This window comes from Papaver somniferum, chromosome 11, assembly GCF_003573695.1.
Source record: "Papaver somniferum cultivar HN1 chromosome 11, ASM357369v1, whole genome shotgun sequence".
Taxonomy (NCBI): Eukaryota; Viridiplantae; Streptophyta; class Magnoliopsida; order Ranunculales; family Papaveraceae; genus Papaver; species Papaver somniferum.
The window spans coordinates 82533754-82557581 of NC_039368.1; the positions used below are offsets into that span (position 1 = coordinate 82533754).

General features: G+C 37.6%; 1 protein-coding gene across 1 annotated transcript; it reads left to right on the forward strand.

The window, feature by feature from the left end:
* Positions 1 to 20107: 20107 nt before the first annotated feature.
* On the forward strand, positions 20108 to 21010 carry LOC113321537 (uncharacterized protein At2g33490-like). Its single transcript, XM_026569437.1, has 3 exons — positions 20108 to 20164; positions 20296 to 20324; positions 20413 to 21010. The coding sequence occupies exons 1-3, from the start codon at positions 20159 to 20161 to the stop codon at positions 20927 to 20929; spliced, it is 552 nt and encodes a 183-aa protein (XP_026425222.1). The 5' UTR covers positions 20108 to 20158; the 3' UTR covers positions 20930 to 21010.
* The last annotated feature ends 2818 nt before the right edge of the window (positions 21011 to 23828 follow it).

The window sequence follows — 23828 nt, forward strand, 5'->3', positions numbered from 1 at the left end:
AAACATTCATAACCCCAAAAATTTGATATTGTCCCTGAAATTAAAAAAAAAAAACTTTTTCTGTGATAATAATTGTTCTTCGATCTATTAGACAACGATTGAGGTATAATCCCGAGCTTAATTTGTTGTTATGTTTGATGATCTTGTTTGATTTTGGTCTAAAATGGTTTGTTCTTTACTCTTTCTCAGGCAAAAGAAGAATTAATGAACAAAAAGAAGACTATTGGAGCTTCAAAAATGTATAGTTTCATGAACCCTAACACTGTCTATCTTCTTTGTTGCAATAGATGTTCAATTTTTGTTTGTATTTGTTTTTTTCATCTCGATATTAAACTAGGGTTTTTCAATTTGGGGATTTTCTTACTCTGTTAGTGAAGATGATCATTGGCTTCCTAGATTTAAGTAAATACTGGTCTGATATATCTATTCAAACTTATAGAATTTCTGTTTGTCTTTGAATAACCAATTTCATATGATTTTGATGTTGTTTCTTGTTGATTTTTCCAGATAATTGATGAAATGCATACAGATGGAAGATCAAACCAGTAAGAGATTGAAGGATGCTTTCGTTGCAAAAGGCGTGCTTATTGTGAAGGAGAAAGTTAAGGTTTATGTTCAGAGTATGGCGAAAGGAGGGATGTAGAAGGAAGAATTGGAAGTTAAAAAGAAGAATGTGATGAAGTGAAGAGTATGGCAACTGCTGTGAAGAAGGATGTTGTTGTTGTTGTTGCTGCGGCGGCCGGGTCGGCTAGTGAGAAGAAGAAGGAATCGAAGAAGGGGTTTAAGAAGATTATTTTGAAAGAGAAGTGTAATTGTGGGGAAAAGAATTTGGTTGAGATTTTGATGGATGAGAATAGATGGAAGGGTTTTACTCAGAGTAATGCTGAGATAAGTAAGGAAGTTGGTGGGGAGTTTAGTTTGTTTGATGGGTCTATTACTGGGACTAATTTGGAACTTGAAGATGGGAAATTGATTGCTTAGAAATGGAGGTTTGGGAATTGGGCTGATGAGATTTACTTTGCGGTAATATATCGCGTTACTTTGAGTTTATTTTTTGTTATTGAAATGGATTGATTATGGATTTTTGGATATTGATTATTTTTTTGTTGCAGGTGAGGGTTGATGAGTGCCAAATAATGTATATATTTATCCCTTTTTGTTGGCATTTAACTCATCTTTTGTGCATTAATTCTACATTTTATCCCATATTCTGTATTTTCATTGTTTTCAAGAATAAATATTTTTCTTACTTAATTTTGCATTTTTAGGTAATAAATAAAGTCTGGATGACTTGCGGAGCAAAAAGAGCAGAAAAGTAGTGAAAAGCCGGGAGAAATCACGCAAGGAAGCCGCGAAGAATGGTGCGCACAACCTCATTTTCTACACACAAAAACGCCTCCGTTCTCAGCCATCAGATCAGTTCTCAGAAGCATCCGACGGTCGCTCCTTCATAGAGCATCAAAATCTGAAGTCTCTGCCAAGCACCACAGCGCTGAAATTCCAAGCCTTCAGATTAGATGGTAGTTGAATCCAACGGTTGCTCCCTTGCTGTTCATCAAAGTTTGCTATCTCCGCCTTACACTACAGCACCTAACCTAATCTAGCACCGTTCGTTTCGTTGTATCACTTCATCCGACGGTCGCTCCTCGCTTGCCTCCGCATCACCGTCCGATCTACCTACCAGCTCCACATCTCACGGCTTAGTCCCGCTGAACATCAAAAATCGATGCACTCGCCTCACACCCAAGTGCCGAGCACCCTAGACCTCAAACAAACAGCCCCTACCCTAACCCATATCGACTTATCCTCCATCACCTCCCTCTGCAGAACCACCTTCTTCACCTGCCGCACCACCATGTACGCCACCACCTTCTTCAACTCCACTGCCACCACCACACCTCCACCATCATCACCCCTATCTTTCTCCATCATTACCCCCTTGTTCTAGCCTCCTATTATATAGTTTTCTCCCCTAATTTCTCTCTAAAAACCTAGGGAAGAAATCAATAAAATAGGACGAGTTGGAAATTCAATTAGAAAGCATGGAGAGGAGCAGAGGACCAAGGGGAAGAATGGGTCGAAAGAAGACTCGTAAAATCACATATTAGGTGAGTTTAATTTCAAACCCTAATTTCTCTGCCAAATTAGGTATTTGGGAAATTGTCCCCAATTTTCAATTGAAAAAGCATGGAGAAGAACAGAGATGATATGGGTATGGCCGAATTAGGTGAATTAGGTGAGAAATCCCAATTATTTTAATGTTTGATTTTAGGAATTTTTTTTTGGGTAGAACCCTAATTGTGTCTGTGGGTATAAATAGCCTTGTGGGTGTGATGTAAAGACTATGCCTGGATTAGCCAGTGTGTCCAGAACCAAGTTCTGTTAATGATCATTTTTGTGCTGTTCATGTTGTGTTCATGTTTAATGTAATATCCTGTTGTGTTCTGTGTGTGATGTTTGTTCCTGTGATGTTTTGTATCCATCTGTCATGTTATGTTTGTGTTAATTAGCATGTTTGTAATGTCTCTTCACATGATCCTGTAATTTCCTGTTTAAATCTCAGAGAAGCCAACTGAACCATGATGGTTAGCTATTAGGATGGTTTTTGTTGAACTCAAAATAGCTTAGGCTAGTTAGATTCCTAAAAGCCCAACTGATTTGTGATTAGTGGTGCTGTAAGAAGACCACTAATGCTAGGGGTCAGTGGTGGCTCTAAGGAGTTAATCAGCTACATTAGTTAGTAAGCCACTGCCTAGTTAGTCTGTGATTGGTTGTGCCTTAAACAGACAGCCAATACTAGGGGTTAGCTAAGGCTGTAAGGTTAGTTAACTAGACATATGACAAAAACTTAACCTAGGTGAACTAGCTAGGTGAAGGGAATTCTCATCCATCTCCTTACACTTCCCATCCACAATTTTTTTCCCATGTTTTGTTTTGGTTAAGTTTTTCTTATTCTTTGCCACTGTCTTTGGCTCACTGCCACTGATTTTTTTCTTTGTTTCTTTGGTTCTTTAATTCACTGCCTTAGGCTTACTGCCTTTGTTTAACTTCCACTGTCACTATCTCACTGCCACTTAGTTACTTGTTTAGATAACTCTAGCTTAGAAAACAACAATAGCTCCCTCCAAGTCCCTGTGGACAAACCTTTTCTTCCCATCACTAGCTACAACTGATCCTGTGCACTTGCAGGTCAATTTGTAGGTTCTTTCAAAACCCCACCAAGTTTTTGGCGCCGCTGCCGGGGACTCGGTTAGCGACGCTGTTGTTGTTTTTTTGAATTTTGATTTTTTTTTTGTGTTCTACCTTTGTTTGTTGTTCTCTGCATTTGTTTGCTGGTGCAGGTCTTGTTGCTGGCTATCCTTTGCTAGCTAGCTAGCTAACTGTTGCCTGTTGCTGCTAGACCTTTCTTAACCTTGTTGCTGAGCTTGCCAAGCTGCTGGGTTGTAAGAACTTGACCCTTGTTGCTGCTGCCCTGCCTGCAAGCCCTGAACTGAACCACCTGCTGCTGCTGGTGCTCTTGTGCTGCTGTGGTGCTCCTGCTGGTGTCAGGCCAAGAATCCTGTGAGCTGCTGCACCTGTTGCTGAACCAAAGCTGCTGCACCTGGTGCCAGGCCAACTGACCCTGTGCACTTGCAGCTTTGCTGAACCAAAGCTGCAGCCTGAAACCCAAAGCCTGCTGCTGACCTGTTGTTGTTTGAACCTGAACTGGTGATCCTGCTGCCACTGAAGCTGCTGCAGCTGGTGTAGAATAAAGCCCAACTGGGCTGTAAGCTGCAGAAGGTGAAGAAAGTGAACCAAAGCCCAACTGGGCCTCAGAAAAGCCAAAGCTTAGGATGATCCAAAGCCCAACTGGGCTTTTGCAACCTAACTGAGCAGCTGGGCTGTGCTTAAGCAAGTAAGCCTAAACCCATTAAGAGAACCCAACATGTGGGCTTCCATTTTTAATTTGTGGGCTTGTAATAATTTTTGTTTTTCTTTATTTTTTTATTGGGCTTGTAATAATTTTTCTTTTTCTTCTTTTTCTTTCTTTTATGGGTTTGTAATTATTATTGTTGTTTTTATTTTCTTTTATGGGTTGTGCTAATTTATGATAGGATAATTTAAGAAAAAAAAAAAAAAAAAAATTTTTACTTGCTCCCAGATTTTAAAACCAAATTTTATTTTGCTCCCACATTAACAACCAAATTTTTCTTCTTCCTCCTTATCCCGACAAAACCAAAATTCTCCCATAAAAACCAAAAAAGTTTTCCAAAATTTTTCTTTTTCCCATCAAAACCAAAATTTTTCTTTTTCCCATCAAAACCAAATGTCTCCCGCCAAAACCAAATTTTTCCCAACAAAACCAAATTTTTCCAAAAAGTCCAATCCCTTAAAAACCAAATTTTGAGCTTTGTAAACTCTTTACTTAGCCTTTGAGCCCAATCATGTCTAGATCTTGGTCTACAGTTGGGGAATACAACAAATCCCTTAGAGAACTTGCGTGTGGACAAACTTCACGTTATGAACCTCCCACAGACCATAATGTCAATAGTTATAGGAATTATTATGGACATTTTCAAAGTCCCGAGCCTCAATACCTGAACCCTAATGACTATTCACACATGCATCATTCGCCACAACGTGAAAATGAACATTTTGCTAATGCCTCACTCACACAATCATCTCTTGTGGATCAATTAGAAGCTCGAATCGCAGCTTTAGAAATGCAATCACATGAGGAGTCTGTCACATCTAATTTCCTTAGGCAACCTAAAATCTATGCATGTCCCGCATGTGGTAGTTTAGACCACCCTGTTGAGAATTGTCATATTTTGCATAATTTTAGGCAATCTAGAGAAAATCCAAGGTATGAAATGCCCATAAATTGTGAGAATGGTAGTCATTGGGACCATAATCAATCCTTTGAGGGTTGCGATCAATCTTTTATAAACCCTAATGACCATGCACACATGTACCAATCACCACAATTTGAACATGAAGAATTTTGTACTCCCATGAATTTAGACTCCACCACAGAAGCTTTCAGACTCAGTGAGCAAAACTTCGATAGATCTACATCACGAATTCAGGCATATTTAGATCAGATTTTGCTTCACCTACAAAAGGAGGAAATTCATGAGGAAACGTATGTTGTCCCTAATGAAGTGTCTAGTCCCATTCATGTAAATGATGTTGAATATGAACCTAATTTAGAGGAACATGAATCGACTAACGACACCACCACTTTTAATGAGGACCAATATGCATGCTACCATGATGATGATTATGATGATGTGTTAGAAGAACATGAAAATATTGTGGAACCTGTTGGTTCAATAACATATGGCTTCTCGCCCTCGACCTTCATGAATGTTGTTTTTTCTAATACTCATTGTAATTCATATGATTTTGATATTGACATGGGATTCGTACAATTATTCTGTGAAGATGAACATGACATAGGAATAGTTGAATCTTCTGTAGACACTAATATGCATGAAAATATATTTGATGTGTCTGATTCTCTACCTAGGTCACATTGTGATATTTCTCCTGATTTGCCAATGCATGAGAAGGAATCTGTTGATGATGTTGATGACTCTGATTGTGATCTTGCCAATTTGTTTGATGATTGTGAGCATGTTGTGACACTTGTAGAAGACTTAGGAGATGTTGATGTGATTAGTAATGATGTGCCTATCCTCCTACATGAGTCACAATCTGTTGGCCTTCCACCCAACCTATATTTGGTTTGTACCCATATTGTCAAACCGACTTTTCTGAGAGTCCCTAATCTAGGTTTGGAACTGTGTGCTTCCCAAGTCCTCTTGGACTATTTTGCTTCTAAGTATAATACATTTGAGGAACCACAGTTGGAATTAGCATGTTTGCCCGTCCCTAGCACAGTTCACTTTGAGCTAGACCTTGTACATGATGAACCCCCAAAACTGCGAGATTTTGTTTCCAAAATTTTATCCGTAAAAAAATCCAGGTTTGGGGGTAGCTCATTTTGTTTCACAGTTTCACTTGTGTTTATTTCCTGTTATATTTGTGTGAAGCTGTTGAAACCTCTACACTTTGTCTTTTGGGTTGATCCTCAACTCTTTAGATTGTTGGTGTATGGTGAATTTTTTATATATAATTCAGTAGATAAAATTTCTTAAAAACCCTTTTGTTCATTTTGTATATATTTTGCTAATCCAATATGATCTCGGCTGAAATATGTTGGATTTTTGCCTTGAATAACGGAGTTTTAATTCTGCTTTCGCCGTACAATCGGGTATTCTCTCTCCTTGTACTCTACTCAGCATGTCCCTTTCCATATGTTGCATTTTAATTCTTTCCATATTTTGAAACATTGAGGACAATGTTTAGTTTAGGTTTGGGGGTATAGAGTAGATACCATGATAATTTGCCATAATTGAAAACGAACTCCTTCTTCTTTTTGAAAAAAAAATTGAAAAATTCCAAAAAAATTGAAAAACAAAAATTCAAAAAAATTGAAAAAATTGAAAAAAATCATAAAAATGGAGCTCATTTACCTTGAAATGTTGACTCTTGTGCAAATATGTATTTTTATTAGGAGTCTTAGTCTAGATATTTAGGCACCCTGATTCTAGCACAATTCACATAGTGATAAGAAATTTGCACGCGCACGATCTACCAATACATGTATGGCCTCGATCTTCAAGGTGTTGGATAGGAAGTTACGATTGCCAATCACTTTAGAATACTGAACGAAACTTGACTAGCTTGTTCTTTGGTTGGTTGGGATAGAAGGTGGAGGTTACATTAAGAAAGACAACCATCGAATTTAACTGGGTGCATCAAAAAGGGCTACCTCTTGCAAAGTGTCATGTAATCTTTTGTTTCCTTTTGTATATGTATCAAAAGTGTTTCCTTCTTAAAAAAAAAAAAAAAAAAAAAAATCTCAGAAAAATACAAAAAAATCAAGTATTTATCAATTCCATCATCTCTTGTTCCAAAAATAAAAAGAGAATAGTCAATGTAAATAAGAGTCATGTAAAGAGTCATTTTGTTGTTTCATTGTAATAAGCAAGGAGGGTGTATGTCATTGATGTACAACGCGAGTAATTGTGAAATTCCTCCAACTCATTCACAATTCTCGTAAAGTCCGGACAGCTAGCTAGATTTCGACCTCAGTTCTTAGCCTGAGAAACTATCTCTTGGTGATTAGTAGTCATAACTTCAGATCTTTCTTTACACATGTGTAGATACACTTTACACTCTTATCACATGTCTTTTTTTTGTTATCAGTGCTAGGATTGTGCCTTCGATAGCTAGATTGACATCTCCATTTTGCTGTGAGCTTAAACTGTTTTGCACATGTCACATTTGATGGAATATGAGCTTATATTTTGACCTAGAACTTTGTAGGTACGTTCTAAGCAAACCTTCACGAGACTTAACTCGTCCACTAGGGACACTTAGTGGTTTAAAAGGCTTAGTGCATACGCTAAATGCATTCGAGAGACCAGCGACAGTGGTATAGGTAGGATTTTCTTAGTTTTGTTTTACTTGAGGACAAGTAAAATTCAGGTTTGGGGGTATTTGATGAGTGCCAAATAATGTATATATTTATCCCTTTTTGTTGGCATTTAACTCATCTTTTGTGCAGTAATTCTACATTTTATCCCATATTCTGTATTTTCATTGTTTTCAAGAATAAATATTTTTCTTACTTAATTTTGCATTTTTAGGTAATAAATAAAGTCTGGATGACTTGCGGAGCAAAAAGAGCAGAAAAGTAGTGAAAAGCCGGGAGAAATCACGCAAGGAAGCCGCGAAGAATGGTGCGCACAACCTCATTTTCTACACACAAAAACGCCTCCGTTCTCAGCCATCAGATCAGTTCTCAGAAGCATCCGATGGTCGCTCCTTCACAGAGCATCAAAATCTGAAGTCTTTGCCAAGCACCACAGCGCTGAAATTCCAAGCCTTCAGATTAGATGGTAGTTGAATCCAACGGTTCCTCCCTTGCTGTTCATCAAAGTTTGATATCTCCGCCTTACACTACAGCACCTAACCCCATCTGGAGCCGTCAGCTTCGTTGTATCACCTAATCCAACGGTCTCTCAGAGCTTGTTTACATCGTGCCGTTCGATTCAATTAGTAACTGATTATCCAACGGATCTCCTCGCTGCGCATCAACTTCAGATGATCCCGCCTCACACCCTAGCGACCGAACACCTACACCCCAAACAAACAGACCCTTCTCCCATTCTATCGATTTCTCCTCCTTCTTCCCCTTCTTCCCAAAATTTTCAGAGCTGCTCCTCCTTCTCCCGACCAAATCAGAGCGTCACCACCAGTTCCATCACTGCCACCACCATCTCTTCACCGACACCACCACCATCTCTCCAGGCTAGATGTTTTGCCCATTTCACATCCCGTGAAGCCCTAGGGTGTGGAGTTTGTAAAACAGCTAGCTAGGGCATCAGTAGGGAACAATAGGAGCTGAGGAAGAGCATCAGAGACGCATAAGAGAGATGGGTTCGACAGAGGAGACAATTTCAGGGTAAGGGTTAACTTTTCACAGACCCTAATTTTGTCTGTAATTTAGGGATTTGGGTGAAAACCCTAATTTGTAATTTGAGGGAAATTTCTTTGGGTATAAATTGAGGACTGTGGTGTGTGTAATTTTTATGCTGGAATAGCCAGTGTCCAGAACTTTGATGTTCTGTTAATGTTCCACTCTTAATATCCTGTTGATGTTCATGTGTGTTAGTTTCTTTCCCTGTTTTAATTTCCTGTTGATGTTCATGTTTGTTATGTTCCTGTTGATGTGCATGTTTTAATTTCCTGTTTTAAATCCTGTTGATGTTCCTGTTAAATGTGCATGTTCCTGTTGATGTTTGTGTTCCATGTTAGTTCACTGTAAATGTTTATTGTTATGTTTAGTTCACTGTTAGGTTTAATTCACTGTCAAGAAGTGGAATGCTAGGTTAGAGCTTTGAAGCATTGATTTGATTGAGCAATGGGAGAAATTAGTGCTCATAGCAAGCTAATTCTCTTTCCATTCCATTTGTATGCTTAGGATGCATTGTTTTGATTGAGCAATGGGAGAAATTAGTGCTCATAGCAAGCTAATTCTCTTTCCATTCCATTTGTATGCTTAAGATCCTAATTTCAACCTGGAATTGCATTGCTTGGATAGGTCACAAGGGTGGATTCAATTGCCTTAGTAACTTCTCACATTGCTTCCTGATCAGTTTATTTCCTTCACTGTTTTTTGCACTTCATATCTTGCTGTTTATTTCTTGTATTTTGAAGCTTGCTGTGCACTGAAATCAGTGCACTGCCTTCCCTGCCCTTGGCTCATAGCCTTGGTTCCTTGTTGTTTTACCATCTCTGTTTCACTGTCACTGCAACCTTGTGACCTTGCATTTAGTTTTGCATCAATTATCAGCATAGTGAAACTTCAACTATACACCCCAAGTCCCTGTGGAGATGACCTGTTCTTGCACATACACACTACAATGACAACTGTGCAATTGCAGTTTAACATGTAGGCCTTCTTATCCTTTGTCTTATTTTCTTACTCCTTTAAATGCCTACCAGAAATTTGATACTAAAAGTGATAAAGGTATCTTCCTTGGCTATGCCTCTGATAGTCGTGGTTATGGAACCTTTGGGTTCAAATACATTAGGCGTCTCTGCCCCGACCTTAATGCATGATATGTCTTCTAGTATTCCATGTGATGTTTCCCCTGATGTGCCGATACACGAGAATAAATCTGTTGATGATGTTGATAATTCTGATTGTGATCTTGCCAATTTGATTGATGATTTTGAGCATGATGTGACATGTGTAGATGAGTTAGAAGATTTTGATTTGATTGATAATGATATGCCTATTCTTCTACCTAAGTCACAATCTGATGGCCTTCCACCCAACCTAGATTTGGTTTGTACCCATATTGTCAAACCGATTTTTCTGAAAATTCCTAATCTAGGATTGGAACTGTGTGCCTCCCAAGTCCTCTTGGACTATTTTGTTTCAAAATATAACACTTTTAAAGAGCCACAATTGGAATGCATTTCTTTGCCCATCCCGAACAAAGTCCATTTTCAGTTAGACCTTGTGAATCCTGCACCCCTAAAATTGTTAGATTTTGTGCTTAAAAGTGAACCTGTTGAAAAATTTTGGTTTAGGGGTGATTCATTCGGTTTTTCACTCTCACTCCCATTTAAGTCCAATTTTAGTGTTTTGAAACTTTCTTTGTCTCTACACTTTTTCTTTTGGGTTGATCCTCAACTCTTTAGATTGTTAGTGTATGGTGAATTTTTGTATATAATCCAGTAGATAAAATTTCTTAAAAACTCTTTTGTTCCTTTTGTATATATTTTGCTAATCCAATATGATCTCGGCTGAAATATGTTGGATTTTTGCCTTGAATAACGGAGTTTTAATTCTGCTTTCGCCGAAATCGGGTATTCTCTCTCCTTTTACTCTACTCAGCATGTCCCTTTCCATATGTTGCATTTTAATTCTTTCCATATTTTGAAACATTGAGGACAATGTTTAGTTTAGGTTTGGGGGTATAGAGTAGATACCATGATAATTTGCCATAATTGAAAACGAACTCCTTCTTTTTTTTTGAAAAAATTGAAAAATTCCAAAAAAATTGAAAAATCAAATTCAAAAAAATTAAAAAATTAGAAAAATCATAAAAATGGAGCTCATTTACCTTGAAATGTTGACTCTTGTGCAAATATGTATTTTTATTAGGAGTCTTAGTCTAGATATTTAGGCACCCTGATTCTAGCACAATTCACATAGTGATAAGAAATTTGCACGCGCACGATCTACCAATACATGTATGGACTCGATCTTCAAGGTGTTTGATAGGAAGTCACGATTGCCAATCACTTTAGAATACTGAACGAAACTTGACTAGCTTGTTCTTTGGTTGGTTGGGATAGAAGGTGGAGGTTACATTAAGAAAGACAACCATCGAATTTAACTGGGTGCATCAAAAAGGGCTACCTCTTGCAAAGTGTCATGTAATTTTTTTTGTTTCTTTTTGTTATGTATCAAAAGAGCTACCATATGTAAAAATCAATTTCAATTTTAGCTCCAAAAAAAAAAAAAAAAAAAATCAAGTATTTATCAATTCCATCCTCTCTTGTTCCAAAAATAAAAGAGAGTAGTCAATGTAAAGAGTCATTTTGTTGTTTCTTTGTAATAAGCAAGGAGGGTGTATGCCATTGATGTACAACGCGAGTAATTGTGAAATACCTCCAACTCATTCACAATTCTCGTAAAGTCCGGACAGCTAGCTAGATTTCGACCTTGGTTCTTAGCCTGAGAAACTATCTCTTGGTGATTAGTAGTCATAACTTCAGATCTTTCTTTACACATGTGTAGATACACTTTACACTCTTATCACATGTCTTTTTTTGTTATCAGTGCTAGGATTGTGCCTTCGATAGCTAGATTGACATCTCCATTTTGCTGTGAGCTTAAACTGTTTTGCACATATCACATTTGATGGAATCTGAGCTCATATTTTGTCCTTAGGTTTTGTAGGTACACCTCTGGTAAACCTTCACGAGACTTCAACTCGTCCACTAGGGACACTTAGTGGTTTAAAAGGCTTAGTGCATACGCTAAATGCATTCGAGAGACCAGCGACAGTGGTATAGTTAGGATTTCCTTAGTTTTGTTTTACTTGAGGACAAGTAAAATTCAGGTTTGGGGGTATTTGATGAGTGCCAAATATTGTATATATTTATCCCTTTTTGTTGGCATTTAACTCATCTTTTGTGCATTAATTCTACATTTTATCCCATATTCTGTATTTTCATTGTTTTCAAGAATAAATATTTTTCTTACTTAATTTTGCATTTTTAGGTAATAAATAAAGTCTGGATGACTTGCGGAGCAAAAAGAGCAGAAAAGTAGTGAAAAGCCGGGAGAAATCACGCAAGGAAGCCGCGAAGAATGGTGCGCACAACCTCATTTTCTACACACAAAAACGCCTCCGTTCTCAGCCATCAGATCAGTTCTCAGAAGCATCCGACGGTCGCTCCTTCATAGAGCATCAAAATCTGAAGTCTCTGCCAAGCACCACAGCGCTGAAATTCCAAGCCTTCAGATTAGATGGTAGTTGAATCCAACGGTTGCTCCCTTGCTGTTCATCAAAGTTTGATATCTCCGCCTTACACTAAAGCACCTAACCTAATCTAGCACCGTTCGTTTCGTTGTATCACTTCATCCGACGGTCGCTCCTCGCTTGCCTCCGCATCACCGTCCGATCTACCTACCAGCTCCACATCTCACGGCTTAGTCCCGCTGAACATCAAAAATCGATGCACTCGCCTCACACCCAAGTGCCGAGCACCCTAGACCTCAAACAAACAGCCCCTACCCTAACCCATATCGACTTATCCTCCATCACCTCCCTCTGCAGAACCACCTTCTTCACCTGCCGCACCACCATGTACGCCACCACCTTCTTCAACTCCACTGCCACCACCACACCTCCACCATCATCACCCCTATCTTTCTCCATCATTACCCCCTTGTTCTAGCCTCCTATTATATAGTTTTCTCCCCTAATTTCTCTCTAAAAACCTAGGGAAGAAATCAATAAAATAGGACGAGTTGGAAATTCAATTAGAAAGCATGGAGAGGAGCAGAGGACCAAGGGGAAGAATGGGTCGAAAGAAGACTCGTCAAATCACATATTAGGTGAGTTTAATTTCAAACCCTAATTTCTCTGCCAAATTAGGTATTTGGGAAATTGTCCCCAATTTTCAATTGAAAAAGCATGGAGAAGAACAGAGATGATATGGGTATGGCCGAATTAGGTGAATTAGGTGAGAAATCCCAATTATTTTAATGTTTGATTTTAGGAATTTTTTTTTGGGTAGAACCCTAATTGTGTCTGTGGGTATAAATAGCCTTGTGGGTGTGATGTAAAGACTATGCCTGGATTAGCCAGTGTGTCCAGAACCAAGTTCTGTTAATGATCATTTTTGTGCTGTTCATGTTGTGTTCATGTTTAATGTAATATCCTGTTGTGTTCTGTGTGTGATGTTTGTTCATGTGATGTTTTGTATCCATCTGTCATGTTATGTTTGTGTTAATTAGCATGTTTGTAATGTCTCTTCACATGATCCTGTAATTTCCTGTTTAAATCTCAGAGAAGCCAACTGAACCATGATGGTTAGCTATTAGGATGGTTTTTGTTGAACTCAAAATAGCTTAGACTAGTTAGATTCCTAAAAGCCCAACTGATTTGTGATTAGTGGTGCTGTAAGAAGACCACTAATGCTAGGGGTCAGTGGTGGCTCTAAGGAGTTAATCAGCTACATTAGTTAGTAAGCCACTGCCTAGTTAGTCTGTGATTGGTTGTGCCTTAAACAGACAGCCAATACTAGGGGTTAGCTAAGGCTGTAAGGTTAGTTAACTAGACATATGACAAAAACTTAACCTAGGTGAACTAGCTAGGTGAAGGGAATTCTCATCCATCTCCTTACACTTCCCATCCACAATTTCTTTCCCATGTTTTGTTTTGGTTAAGTTTTTCTTATTCTTTGCCACTGTCTTTGGCTCACTGCCACTGATTTTTTTCTTTGTTTCTTTGGTTCTTTAATTCACTGCCTTAGGCTTACTACCTTTGTTTAACTTCCACTGTCACTATCTCACTGCCACTTAGTTACTTGTTTAGATAACTCTAGCTTAGAAAACAACAATAGCTCCCTCCAAGTCCCTGTGGACAAACCTTTTCTTCCCATCACTAGCTACAACTGATCCTGTGCACTTGCAGGTCAATTTGTAGGTTCTTTCAAAACCCCACCAAGGGTTCATTTGATGAGCCTGAATCTGGAGTTACTGTGATCAATTTGGTGCATACTGAAGTTCCCGAGGAAGACAGGATTTCTCTGGTTTATTCTTGTGAACTTAGCTATATCATCATCACCTCTGATGCTGGCTCTAGGTACACAACATCTCTTAACATATTAGGGTAGAAGAAACGATACTTTCATTCATATACAAGTTTAAAATTGTCCCTCTTATTACCACTAAACCTTGTCGGCAGTAGATGCATGTACAACTGCTAGTTTATGAACAACCTTCACTTCAACTATTGTGTCCATTCCACCCCCTTGAAGGGTTTCAAACAATGCTAATTTCTCTGCTTGTAGTTTAGGTTGTCTTCATTTCATTCTCACGTCGTTTATGTTCTACGCGATTTGTAGTTTCTTTACCCGTGTCACTAGTTTTGAACAGTTTGGGTGTTGGTTATGCAGATTTTTCCAGGAAACGAGCTAAACAAAGACTTGTGCAACGAAAACATCTGATGAGAAGTGAGTATTTCTTCGTTATGTATGCACTTGATAGGCTTGTGCTCTAGTTTTCTCAACCATATGCCTTAATATCGGTAGTTCTTGTCTATAATCGTGACAACTTAAATACAACTTTTTGTTTGCTGTTAAATTTTTTGGTGTTTCCCTCCAGGTACTTAAAAGGTAACTGATAGAAGATGGTGAAACATTGAAGGTATACAACAATACTCTCTCTGACTTTAGATCTTACTGTTTTTAGGATTCTTCTCTACTATGATCATGTTGATGTATATTTGTCAAAGAGAATTTGAGTGAATTAAATTTGAAAGTATTTCTTTTGTCTCTGTGCAGATGATTTTTGAAGGGGTTTATGCCTTGCACCCAGATATTGGTAAATCACACTTCTGGATAGCAGCAGCAATACCTGCCGACAACAATTTAGTTCTAGATGTTGAAAGTCCTAATTGCAGCAAAAATCCAGGTCTTGTTGGTGTTTGAGAGAATATATTGCAAATGAATGGGTAACTTTGGCCCGTCTCCTGGAGTTTATGGATTTTGAGCAGGAATGAAAACTTGACTAACTACTTTTGTGGAGTGGAAACATATCTTGCTTTTATTTTGAGGATCAGACACTTTTTTGTGTTGTGAAAGCTTCTTGAGTCGCTACTTTCTCATATGAAATCTGTAATTTGTGGAATTTTTCACAACTATTTTTATGTAACTGACTGTGCTCCTTGTATATAATGATCATGATTTACTAATATATAATTATATATTTCCAATGTTCATTCCTTTTACCCTTATGATTTCAATGGATGAATTGTAGATTAAAGAGTAGTTTTATGGGTACTGGTAACTATCAGGCCCGGCGACCGGAAACTTTCAGGTCCGATTACCGGAAATGGTCAGGTCCGGCGATCAGAAAAGTGCCAGTTGTTACATATCAGACCGACACATGTCATTTGTTTAGTGGTCATTTTAATAGTAATAAAAAGAGTTAGCAATGTTTATAACATAATGTTTACATTACAAAGTAAATATGAAGTGTAAAATGTCAATAGTTAGGATAAATATTGTAATGAAATGAAGGTGTTGGCCTATTTAGTTTCCCTAATGGATTAAAAGAGTTAGGCACAATTTTCACACATTATATAACTGCATTCCAGTAACTATTTATTTTAGTTAGGGAAATTAGCTTGTATTTTTTTATAATGTTTTTTTGCTATGAGCAAATCCTTGATTTGGTGTAGTGGATATTAGATGATTTCGCTCAAGCTTCCAGGGTACTCAGTATCTAACATCTTCAATTTGATCCATCACTATTTATTTCAAAATCTACTCAAATATTTATCTCATGAATCATTTTGGTTCAAAAAATTGCTGCAGGACATGCACGACATGAGAAAATGCAACGACAACATATTTTATGCTGCAGTTACAGCAGCAAACAGTGCATCTGGTAAAAAAAAATTGTTTAGTTTAGTTTAGTTTTTTTTTTTTTTTTTGGTGTGTAGCAGGTAATTTCTTGATATAGTACTTTTTTTTTTCTTACTTCAAAATTCTTCAGAATTCTCAAAGTCTTTGCGGGAAATGGGTACTTGTCTACTTGAGTGCAAGATATTGAAGGTAACGCTCTCCAGTTGCTGAGTAAAGTGCAATTTGAGCTTCAAGAACTTGTTGATAGCTATGCGAGTCCTTTACCATTGCATTATTGAGACAGACACTGACAAATTCATATATAGTTCATCGCTATGAACACCGTAATTCCTTGATCCCGTCATAATGTCTTACACTTCTTCACATTTCAGCGGTCTCATGTTTTCCTGATAACAACACCATCTGAGTCCATTCTCAATCAACTACAAAGAATGGAGGTCTGTACTTGTCCATACATGTTCACAGTTTTGGTGATATAATTTTGGCTTATGTGTTTTGTTGTGTATTTGTTAATTTATGCAGGAGTTGAAACAACAGTGTGATGTAAAAAGGTAATTCCATCTCTTCTTTTCATCTTAAAATTTTCAATTTACGTTTTCCTTTTTAATTTTCTCAAACTTGGGGCGTTTGTCTTTTCAGAAATGTGTATCAAGGCCTATTAGCTACCCAGAGGGAGAAGGAAATGTCAAGATCTTTCAAGGGTGAAACCTTTTTATCTCAGCAGTTGCAAGCAGCCTCTAACGAATATGAACGGGAGGCCATTTGTTTTATTTCTTGTTTGAAGTCTTTGAAAGAAGCGCAAACCCAAAGTTTTCTAACACAGGCAGTTCAGCATCATGATGCGCAGGTTAATTATGTTTTTGCTAGCAAATCAATTTCAGATGCGTAGATTCCATGCTCAATCGTAGGCATGTGCTGTTAATTAATATTTTTCATGTTCCCTTTTTGCATATAAAAGTAGAACTAATACTTTTCTGTTTGGCATTAAGCAGATTAATCTGTTTAGGATGGGACTAAAGGCCCTCGAGGCAGTTAACTTGGAAGTGAGACCGGTGGCTAAGCATCAACAAAATGAAAGATGTGCAAGCTTGTGTGGAACTTGCAATAATTCACGCTGTACACAGCCCTTGGAACTCAAAAAGCCCGAGATGTATTTAAGAGCTGACAAAGGGAAAGAAAGCAACGTCGAAAGCGCTTCTAAGAAGTCGTATTATCAACTTTTGTCATCAAAAAAAAATATGCACGGCTAATGTCCTCCCTATCCCCCAACTGAGAGAAATGGGCGGTTAGCTGAATCTGTTATGGCGATGAGAAGTCAAAACCTATCTGGCACAATTGAAAATCGGTTGACACCATCATATCCACTACCATTGCCCCCTGAGACTGATATATAGGTATAGTATTAGTTGATCATGCATGTTCGATATATATATAGAGAGAGTTAGTCTACACTCGCCCAAAATTTCACTTCGAACTGCACCGTCAGGGGATCCTATGGATGCCGTCATGCGTGCTTAGCATCAAGATTAGTATGGACAGATGTGGGCCCAATGTTCTGTGTCACTCAGTGATCATTTCGGTGAAACACCGAAGTTAATCTAGAGTTTCCGATATATATATTTATATACTACATCATAATCATTAGTTAGCTTCTTTTTTTTTTCCTCTTTTGATAAACTAATGTAATTATTAAATAGCACTCAATCTTGAATATTGAAATTTGACATTATATGATTAATATCAAACTTATATCTTAAAAAATTGTTTTCTTGGTATTCAAATGCACCATCTTTGTACAATTTTCACATCACAAAATTGGTTAAAAAGACCAAAACCAACAATTTCTGGATGAAAAGGATATTTAGATTTTGATACTGTTCAAATGGATAAAAATGTAAAAATAGTCAGGATGCAAACAGTTTCATCCTGTCTATTTTCAAATATTTTTTCTTATTTTAAATTTACACAGGATGCATCCAATTTCATCCTTGCTATTTTTTAAGTTTAAGTCAGGATGAATCTAGTTCCATCCTTGCTAATTTTTTTTGTCCATTTCACCCATCGTAATTTTTACTCGTCCATTTAAACCATGTTTTAAAAATATTTGGACAAATGATCCATTTTCCGACATCACATTACTTTTCCGTTGATTATGATGATATACTTACCAAAAATGATTTATATTCGCGGGTTGATTCCTACGTGTTATCTCGACAAAAAAGAATGGAGGTGTGATCCATACTAAACCCACCACCTGCGGGTTGGAAGGGATCCAACTGCACTCTATTTTGGTACGCCTCTGGTAGCTACCCAATGGTAATGACTCCAGCAGTTCATCTCAATGATAACAGAAAGTTGTCACGGGACAACCGCCGTAGCTGTTATTTTCAACGGCTAAGACATGGACACGTGTTAACCAGTAAAGCAACTATACTACAGTTTTCCCTGCGAGCACATTTCATTTGTCTGAGTTTAGTCTTCTGATTGCGGATTTCTTTTTTCTAATCAAAAATAACAAGATTACGTTTGCATGCATCAACGGTTTTCACGACGCAAAACTAGCCCGGCGTTCTCTCTGTCCAGATTTGAAAACCATCTTCCGTTATCTATGCACCGATTATAAACGGCCTTCAGTATATTTTTTTTTTAACCATAAAACAGTCCTTCTGATATTGCTACGATCCTACAACTAACCATGGATGAGGTTTGCATCCATGGCTTTCATCTGTAAACCCAAATTCAAAGAATACAGTTTCATGCCGACCAAAAGTTAACTAATGAGTCCATAGTTTTTGTGTGTTTCTTTCGTTTTAAATGAATTGTCCGAGTTCAAAAATTAACCTTCACTTTCATACACAACTTTTCCTTCAAGTGAATTGACTTAATATAATGCGGAATACGTATGAACTAAAATTTATCAACACATTAATACCAACATAATAGGGTTTTCTTTGTTTGCCCGTGAATTATTGATTTCACTTTGCCCAACTTTCGCAGGCAACTTCTTCATTTTTCTTTGTATTTACTATTAATTGTTTACAACAAATTTTATTGCCAAAAATATAAAAAATATGTATTTTTGGAGAAAATCTTCTCTAAAGATTACTTCCACACGAAGGTGCCCTACACCAGAGGGGAGGATCCATATGTCTAAATACAATACGAAGGACCATCCTACTCATAGTCATATATAGTGAGTTAGTTTTGAGTTGGGTGCCAGACGTACTTTGATCATAACCTCGACCATAATTCCTTTGCATGCAGCTAACGCTTGACTATAAACCTTGCTTGTTATAGTATACATCTCTTTCAAAAGTTCTTTCTTTTTCATACAACTTTTTGACTGTACTCTGACTATTTTTTCCCTTCCGTGGAAACCCTTCACATAATCAACGTTTGACAACAAGTCTTTGCTTGTTTATATACATAGCATTCAAAATATTCCTTCAACCATAGTCCAATAGACAGACACAGTGTTTTTCTTTTCTTTAGAATTCGGTAACCGCGTCTAGAACAGCCTTTGTAAAGAAGGAAATATATTTAGGTTGAGTCAAAAAATTAAGAAATCAAAGTAACAATCATTCATTCTCTTTAGTTTCTCTGTTTTCTTGATAATGGAGTCTTCATGGGAGAAATTGAAGAGAATTGCACTTTCTGAACACCAAAATCACAAGCAAGCTGATAAAAGACTTTTTTTTCGTCCTTGTCCCAAGATATTAGATGACTTTACTCAAGCTTCCAAGGTACGTGTACCCATCTTCAACTTCATCCGTCACTATTTATTTCAAAGTCTACTAAAATATTAACACATGAATCATTTTGGTTCAAAAAATTGCTGCAGGACATGCACGACATGGGAAAATGCAACGATAACATACTTTATGCTGCTGCAGCAAACAGTGCATCTGGTAATTTACTTGATATACGAGTACATATATTTTCTCTTCGGATTTTGTTACTTGTCTCTCACCATGTATGATGCCTTCACTTCCAAAATATGTTTTCTTCAGACTTCTCTGAGTCTTTGCGAGAAATGGGTTCTTGTCTACTTGAGCAAAGTGAGCTGACTGACGATGAACAAAGGGGTAATAACCAACTGTTTGTTTTTTGGTGTTTGTTACTGCTGGTTATGATGTTTTGTATTTGTGTTCAGTAAGGTTTTTCTATAATCAAGTAATTTTGGTTGCAGGTAATGTTTTCCGGCTGCTGAGTGAAGTGCAATTTGAGCTTCAAGAACTTGTTGATAGCTATGTGAGTCCTTAACCTTGAGATGTACACTGACAAATTCATATACAGTACTTCTTTGCTATAAACACCGTAATTCCTTGATCCTGCTAATGTCTTACATTTCTTCAAATTTCAGCGGTCTCAAATCTTCCAGATAACAACACCGTCTGAGTCCATTCTCGATCAACTGCAAACAATGGAGGTTTGTACTCGGTCACACATGCTAAGCTTACTACGATGACAATAATCATATACAAACTGTCCGTTTTTGTTCACGATTGTGGTGGTATAATCTTAGCTAATGTGTTTTGTTGTATCTGCTAATCTATGCAGGAGTTGAAACAACAGTGTGATGGAAAAAGGTAAATCCATCTCTTCTTTTCATCTTAAAACTTTCAATTTACGTGTTCTGTCATAATTTTCTGCAACTTGGAGCGTTTGGCCTTTCAGAAATGTGTATCAAGGCCTATTAGCTACCCAGAGGGAAAAGGAAAGGTCAAGAAAGGGTGAAAACGTTTCATCTCAGCAGTTGGAAGCAGCTTCTAACGAATACGAACGGGAGGCCATTTGTTTTATTTCCTGTTTGAAATCATTGAAAGAAGCACAAACCCGGAGTTTTGTAACACAGGCAGTTCAGCACCATGCTGCACAGGTTAGTCTCTTTAGCAAGGGACTAAAGTCTCTCGAGGCAGTTGACCTGCAGGTGAGATTGGTGGCTGAACATCGACATAGTGCTTACAACTCCAATGGCCTTCTTCAGGATCACTATCAGCAAAGATGTGCAAGCTTGATTAGCACTTGCAATAATTTACGGTATCCACTGCCCTTGGAACTTAAAGAAGAGCACGAGATGAATTTAAGAGCTGGCGAAATGAAAGAAAGCAACAATATCAAAAGAGCTTCTAAGAAGTTAAATATTTTGTCATCTCAGAAACTAGGAGAGGTTCATGTCCTTCCTAACCCCTAAAGTGATAGAAATGCGCGGTTCGCTCGATCTGCTGTGGTGAGGAGAAGGGAAGTGGACCACTATGCTACAATAGAAAACCGGTTGCCAGCATCATATATCAGAATCATAGTGAGCTTTGTTTTTTATAAACTAATGTAATTATTGAATAGGAGTTGATCTGGAATGGAATTTAACATCTTATGATTAATATATATATATATATATATATATATATATGTAGTTAGCCTGAAACCTAACAAGTTCTTCAAAATTGTTCAAATAAGCCTGTAAAATGCTCCCCTAATAGAAGATTGGCATAACTAATTCCAAATTACGACAAAAATGCTGGTCCGACCGATTAAACATGCTATTATACTCCAACACACTATGCTATGGTCGCACTAACTAACACATTCAATGAGCTAAACTCCAAAAGAAAACAAAGGGACCGCCACTCCGAATAATTTATAGGTTCAACACCTTAGATTTTTATCTATTCGTAAATAATTTTAATATAGGAACTACATTCGATCCTAAATTTTTTAATCCACCGCCAGGGTCGTTGGCTTCGAATAAATTGACCATCCAAATAATTTATAGGCTCAACTCTCTATTTGGTCCTCAATTCACGACAGCCACGGGTAATTTGATCCGACCAATGAAATACAGGACTTGCAGGTCTTAAATTATGGACTCAACAATCACGGATAAATTTAATATGGGGACTATCGTCTCTGCTAATTTGGTCCGACCAACCAAACATCGGGGCCTGCTTAAGGGACCACGACCGGGTTATAAGCCCCGACTAATTTGTTTTCAACAACAAAACACGGGGATCGTGCGCCTTAAATCACGAATAATTTTAATGTAGGGTCTACGTTTAATAGTAGATTTTCTAATCCATAGTTAAAGTCGTAGGTCCCGATTACTATGATCGTGTTAACTAAAAACGACCCCAACAATTATGGGTTGACTAAATTTTTTTGGAAGGATACTGAACTGTTGATTAAACTTCAACATAGAAGTCACTAACAAGCTGGTTAGGACAAGATTAGGAAATTGATGTAATCCTAAGGGAATTAGAAGTCATCTAGTTCTAAGAAAGGGAAAGACATGTAATAAGGTAATAGGACTAGGAAAAGGAATTCATAGTTCTATATATATATGATCACCAAAGTTGTGATTGATCATATGAGCAAGATTAGAGCTTGTGTTTAGTTTTGAGAGATTTTCTAAACATCAATAAAGAGAGTTGTATTTATATAAGCTAAGTTTCATCTTGCAGTTGCCATTAATTGGTATCAGAGCTTGTTTCTGAGCCATGGAAAACGAAACCACCATTGTGGGTGCAAAACAGTTCACGCCACCATCAATACAAGTTCCAATCCTCAACGCCACAAACTACACAGTATGGGCCATGAGAATGAAGGTACTGATGAAAATCTACAAAGTTTGGGAAAAAATTGATCCTGGTACATTGGACCCAGACAAAAACAATGTTGCCATTGGATTACTCTTTCAAGCAATACCAGAATGTCTTGTTCTACAAGTTGGTTAACAGGAAACTTCAAAGAAAATTTGGGATGCAATAAAGGCACGTAATCTCGGAGCTGATCGAGTTAAAGAAGCCCGTCTGCAAACCTTAATGTCTGAATTTGAAAGAATGAAGACGAAAGACACTGATACTATTGATAGCTTTGCAGGAAAGCTATCAGATATAGCCTCAAAAGCTGCGTCACTTGGACAATCCATTGATGAAGATAAACTGGTAAAGAAGTTTCTCAATAGTTTACCAAGATCCAAGTATATTCATATCATAGCTTCTCTCGAACAAGTCTTAGATTTAAAGAAGACTAGCTATGAAGATATAATTGGAAGATTGAAAGAATATGAAGAAAGAATCCTTGATGAAGAAAACAATGGAGAAACTCAAGGAAAACTCTTGTACACAAACTCTTACCAACAAAACTCTGCGACAAGAGGAAGAGGTCGTGGAAGAGGTGGTAGAGTAAACAGAGGCCGAGGAAGGGGAGGAAGGTTTAACTCACAAGATAGAACAACAAGTCAGAATGATCAAAACCAAGGGAAAGAAAAGAAGGATAGATCAAACATTATTTGTTACAGATGTGATAAACCAGGACACTTCTCCTCTGTATGCCCTGAAAGAATACAAAAGATGGAAGAAACAAACAAGAATGAAACAAGGGAAGCAGATACAACTCTTTTCATGCACGAAGTTGTATTCTTAAACGAAGGGAAACTAATACCAAAGAACTACGAATCAAAGGATGGAGAAGAAGGAATCTGGTATGTAGATAATGGAGCCAGCAATCACATGACTGGTAAGAGACACTACTTTTCTGAACTCAATGAGAAAATCAAAGGACAAGTGAAGTTTGGGGATGGATCTTCTGTAGAAATTGAAGGGAAAGGATCAATTATATTTCAGAGCAAGACCGGAGAACAGAAGCTTGTCACAAACATCTACTTCATCCCAAACTTACAAAGCAACATTCTAAGTTTAGGACAAGCTACAGAAGTTTGATGTGATGTTAGAATGCGACAAGATTATCTAACAATTCATGACCCAAGTGGAAGACTTTTAGTTAGAGTCTCACGCTCACAGAATAGACTCTACAAGATAAGTCTCATGATTGGAAGGCCATTGTGTCTGAATATGAGACTGGAAGATCAGACATGGAAGTGGCACGCAAGGTTGGGACACATAAGTTTCAGAACCTTAAAAACTATGTCTCAGAACAAGATGGTTCGAGGGCTACCACAATAAAAAGGATTGGTGGAGAGGAGCAACAAGACTCTAATGGAGATGACAAGAAGTTCTTTAAAGGCTATGAAGGTACCTAATTATCTATGGGGAGAAGTTGTACGACACTCCACATACCTAATAAACATGATACCT

Bases quoted from the DNA above. Each gene is read 5' to 3' on its own strand.
- LOC113321537 (XM_026569437.1), top strand. The intron at 20,325-20,412 runs GTAAATCCATCT...TTGGCCTTTCAG, and splicing joins CAACAGTGTGATGGAAAAAG to AAATGTGTATCAAGGCCTAT.